At 35.9% G+C, this 4,813-nt stretch overlaps 1 protein-coding gene and 1 pseudogene across 1 annotated transcript in view; one reads left to right on the top strand and one right to left on the bottom strand.

Annotated features, from left to right (window-relative positions):
- The window catches only part of LOC107744846 (glycosyltransferase 8 domain-containing protein 1-like), a 4,406-nt gene extending 906 nt beyond the window's left edge, over positions 1-3,500 (top strand). The window contains exons 3-10 of the mRNA XM_016558668.1: positions 145-243; positions 333-543; positions 622-730; positions 828-912; positions 1,620-1,732; positions 2,047-2,213; positions 2,426-2,538; positions 2,640-3,500. Coding sequence (XP_016414154.1) covers positions 145-243; positions 333-543; positions 622-730; positions 828-912; positions 1,620-1,732; positions 2,047-2,213; positions 2,426-2,538; positions 2,640-2,824 — 1,082 coding nt within the window. The 3' untranslated portion in view covers positions 2,825-3,500. The remainder of the gene's footprint in view (positions 1-144; positions 244-332; positions 544-621; positions 731-827; positions 913-1,619; positions 1,733-2,046; positions 2,214-2,425; positions 2,539-2,639) is intronic.
- A 66-nt stretch (positions 3,501-3,566) lies between these two features.
- The window catches only part of LOC107744847 (guanine nucleotide-binding protein-like 3), a 7,657-nt pseudogene continuing 6,410 nt past the window's right edge, over positions 3,567-4,813 (bottom strand).

Below are 4,813 nucleotides of genomic sequence, written 5' to 3'. Positions count from 1 at the left end.
ATATATATATATGTATGTATGTATGTATATATATACATGTGTGTGTGTGTGTGTGTGTGTGTGTATATATATCTCCACAAATCAGATTTTTTTTTTTTTACTTAAATATTTGACAACTTCTATTTGACATCTTGTCTTTCCCAGTGAACGTGGTTATTCTTGTTCTGCTTGTCATCGCCTTTTTAATTATTTTGCATCGGAATCTGCTGAATCTCAATGATTTCCTGAAGCAAGAGAATCCAGGTATGAATATATTCATGTTAGTGAAGTTTAAAAGTTTTCTTTAGCACCATGAAATGCACCCCCTCGCTGATTTTCCTGTGCGTTTGCAGACACAGCGCCTGGGATGGTGCTGCCCTTTGAGACGGACTTCCTGTCGGATCATAAGGTCATCAGGACAGGAGATGAGATTCCAGTGGTCATCACCGCTCCAGAGGAGAGACTGGGAGCTGCTGTCACTGCCATGAACAGCATCTACCGCAACAGCAAAGCCAATGTAGTATTCAATATAGTGACACTAAATGAGTCGGTGGTCCATCTTAGGTACACCTTGTATTGCATTACAGCGGTTTATTAAAGTATGTAATGTTTCATGATTAACATGATTATTTCTCATTCCAGAACATGGTTGAGTAAGACCGACTTGAAGCACAAAATTATCGTATTTGATCTGAAGATCCTCACAGGAAAGATTCCTACTGATCCTCAGAAGGTGGAGGCAGTGAAGCCGGTAATCAATCGCAAGTGCTTCTATTTAAATAAGACTGTTTGGTGTTGTGAAAATGGAAATTATGTATCGTAACTATGTATGTATCTTATTTTTCTAGTTGACCTTTGCTAGATTCTTCTTGCCTGTTTTCTTGCCGGATGCAGAGAAAGTAATTTACCTGGATGATGATGTTATTGTACAAGGTAAAGTGCGTAATTTTATAGTTTGTATTTTTTATAAACCCCAGAATTCTAGGGGCATAACCAAATTTTTGTCCAATCTAATAGTCTGTCACTTCCTTGTTGGCTTCACCAGAGAGAGGGGGAGGTTGCCGCTTGACTAGAATAAGAAAAACACCTGTCCTCGCCTCAATTTTTTTAATTTTATTTTTTTATGTATTTTTGAATATGTAACTTTGTGGAGTTATAAATGAGTAATTATGTTTGAAAGAAAATTTGTAGGGCAGTGGTCCAAACTTTTTGTCCTCTAGGCCCACAATGTTCACAGCAATATTTGAAGGCACTGCAACATTTACAGGAATTAGGAGTGCTCATAGATGAAAATATTGAAAATAATATATAATTAAAATGAAAGATTTCCAGAAGTTTGGGGCTCGATTATAATAATAAATATCTAGATTATAAGAAAAATATAAAAAAAGAAATATCTAGATGTGTAGCTATTTTATTGTAAAGCTTGTTTTGTCTTTTCAAAACATTTGAAGTCATCTTGAGCCTCCCTTAGAAGTTTGCTGAGGTCTGAAAATGTAGCTTTCTATATTAAACAATAGTTATTTGTATTTGTTGTCTGTATGCTGCAGAAATAGTAATAGTTTGATACTGTGCAGTTTCCATTCAAATACAGTAAGTAACAGTAATAAGCATTGATTGTATTCTTTTCTGTGGTTTAGGGGACATTCAGGAGCTTTTCGACAGCAGTATTAAGTTGGGACATGCAGCAGCTTTCTCAGAGGACTGTGACTCTGCGTCCTCTAAAGGCATCGTCAGAGGAGCAGGAAATCAGGTACGATCGTACTGTTCTGATCCAGAATTCACACTGTACATAGAAATTCATCAAAATACTATAACTCAGTTGGATGGCGAAGATGCATGGAGAAAAATGAGAATACAGAATAAGATGGGTTTTTTTCTTTAGACTTATTATGCAGTATCTTTCATTATCCAAACACAGCCATATGGTTTTTAAACACATAAACCAGTTTTAACCATAAGAAATTGGTCATACCACTCAGCGACTTTCAAAGAAAGTTTTCAGAACATATATTCCATTACTATTTTATATATTTACGTGGATTTGCATATTTATTTTACATGCAGAACAGCTATATTGCTTTTCTGGACTTCAAAAAAGAGGCGATCAAGAAGCTTGGAATGAGAGCGAACACTTGCTCGTTCAATCCTGGAGTCTTTGTGGCCAATTTAACTGAGTGGAAGCAGCAGAATATCACCAGCCAGCTTGAGTTCTGGATGGAGCGCAGTGCCAAGTTAGTTTGTGTTCTGCTGTTTTATGTTGCTGGAAACTACAACATTCGTTCGTTCAAAAAAATGTTAACGATAGCTACTGTCTTTAACATTTCTGTGAAGTCTTTGAGATGAGATCTTCAACAAATCTGTTGCCAGTTCTAATCCTCTTCAGTCGAGGTCTAGGCCCCTTTGAGGGCTGTCAATGGTTTTGTGGGGTTGTTTTTTGTTTTAGGGAGGACCTTTACAGTAAGACTTTATCAGACAGCATCACAACGCCACCCATGCTCATTGTATTCTACAAGCTCCACTCAAACATTGATCCAATGTGGCACGTCCGACACCTCGGTAAGGAAATGATCAAGGCTGTGGTTCATAAAGGTAAAGCGCCTATGTACATCTCTTAGTAACTAATTGTGTGTGTTTTTTGTGGATATTTATGTTTCTAGGGGCGACAGGAGCTGGTAATAGGCATTCACCTCAGTTTGTTAAGGCTGCCAAACTTCTCCATTGGAATGGACATTATAAACCATGGGGAAGAGCCTCTTCTTTTTCTGACATTTGGGACAAATGGTACATTCCAGATCCCACAGGTAAATTCCACCCAATCCGAAGACACGCTGAGGAAAAATAAACTCTGGTCTGGGCTACATGAAAGGAGGAGGAGGAAATGTAATCGCTTTGCTGGATGGACTTTCTCGCAGATATTTGACTTTGTTCAAAGATGTTTAAAGGGATGTCTGGATGCAAAATATGGGGCCTTCATGAAACCTAAGAGTACCCAAGTTACTGGGACCAACATTGGAATGGAACAACAGCCAAGAGGCTACATTCAACACCAATGCACTACCTCAGCGTTCACTGTCAAATTCTTAATAACACTAAACCATTTAGGGTACAACTTTAAAATCTTCGTTTTGTATACTACATCCATGCAAGTGTCTAGATTTTTTTTTTATTGGGTGAAACTGTGGACCCACTTCATTCCAAATTGAATTTTCCATTTCATTATTAAATATTTTAGACTGCTTTAGGGCTTAAGACACAAACCTGTGACACTTGACGTTTCAGAATTTCTGTATTTAACACTACAGGAGCCACTTTCCCCTTCTGTTACGTCTTCAGTGTTGTTTACTTTTCTATGGATGCATGTTTTGTTTTTGTTCCACGTATCTCTCCACGTATCAGCTGTTACTCAGCATGCCAACTTCTTGTCCTCAACCCGAAGGGGAAAATATGCCAATTTGTACATGAAAGAAAAAAGTGTTCTAACAAAGTATTGAATAAAGCTCAGTATGTTTTATATGCAATGTAAGAGTATTAACCTTTGATTTAAATAATACATATTTTATTATGTATTAATACAAACAAGCATAGCGATATATTATGCACATCAGTGCAGTGCAGTTTCACAATCTGATTCCTCTCAGTCCACATGAATCTGTGCATGCTGATGACATTTTACACAAAATCTGTGTTGAAATCATATGCGTCGTCATTGTTGTGCTGCACTGAAGTCAGGTCAATGTTGACGGGGACAAACAAAGCTTTTTTAGTTGGTTGGTCTACAGAAGAAAAAAAGACAAAACAACTGAGATTGACAGAAGACAGTTACATTAAGAACAAAGATGAAGTCCATAAGTGCAAATCAGAAAACATACCTTTTCTCTTCTTTGTTGATTCCTGAATCTGTGTCACTGAGGCTGAAAAACAAAAAGTGTGCCAATCAATATTCAACATCGGCCATTTAACTGAATTTTGAGTACTGAAGTTATGTGCTGGGGTCATGACAAGCTCTATGGACAGCAAAACACTGTTGGCTTGTCAATCAAATTGTTAAAAAAATAATACAATTGCATTTACAGTTGGCATAAAATGAAAGTTCACCCTATTTTTGTGCATGCATGAACGATTCATCCACACACATTTTTTTTTTAAATGTTTGACCTTGTAATGTTTAATCAGAATATCATAACTCAACCTTCTGTGTGTGAGTTTTAAACATATATGCAAAATATAGGTCAAATTTAAATGACAAGTTGAAATGTTGGATATGATTTAGCACATAAAACTAATCTAATGCCAACATGTTAAATGCCTTGTTACACTTAAAACTGTGGGTTAAAACATTTTTCCCAATGCAATGCTTTGTGGTATTGTAAAAGCATTACTGTAAACTAGGGCTGGGCGATATAGCTAAAAAATGTTGCAACGATATAATGTTTCATATCGTCCGGTATGGATAATTATTGACATTTTTTATAACCTTTTTTAAAACACAGCAATAGAAAAAAATATACATTTAACCACTGTATTTTTAAATTAACTCATTTTTTTTAGACAAACAACAAATATTTTTTTGTTTTAACAGTCAAAAACAAAAAAATTAAACAAATATCTCATTTCTAATGTTTTATATGCAGATTAAATAGGTTAAACTTTTGCCTTGTCTCCCGAGGCCACAGGAGGGCGCCATGAGCAAAATAATGCAGCACATTAAATTGTCAACGCAAGGAAGTAACTGTATAAAAAAAACCGTGCATTACGTCTAAATGAACTCATATAAATCAAATATAATTTTGTAAATTGCATAAACAATTATGAACAAAACAGCATCACGTAT

The sequence above is a fragment of the Sinocyclocheilus rhinocerous genome, unplaced genomic scaffold (assembly GCF_001515625.1).
Source record: "Sinocyclocheilus rhinocerous isolate Xijiao unplaced genomic scaffold, SAMN03320098_v1.1 scaffold3911, whole genome shotgun sequence".
In the NCBI taxonomy this organism is placed as follows: Eukaryota; Metazoa; Chordata; class Actinopteri; order Cypriniformes; family Cyprinidae; genus Sinocyclocheilus; species Sinocyclocheilus rhinocerous.
Note: the sequence above shows the minus strand (reverse complement) of the source record. Positions and strands in the feature narration are given on the sequence as shown.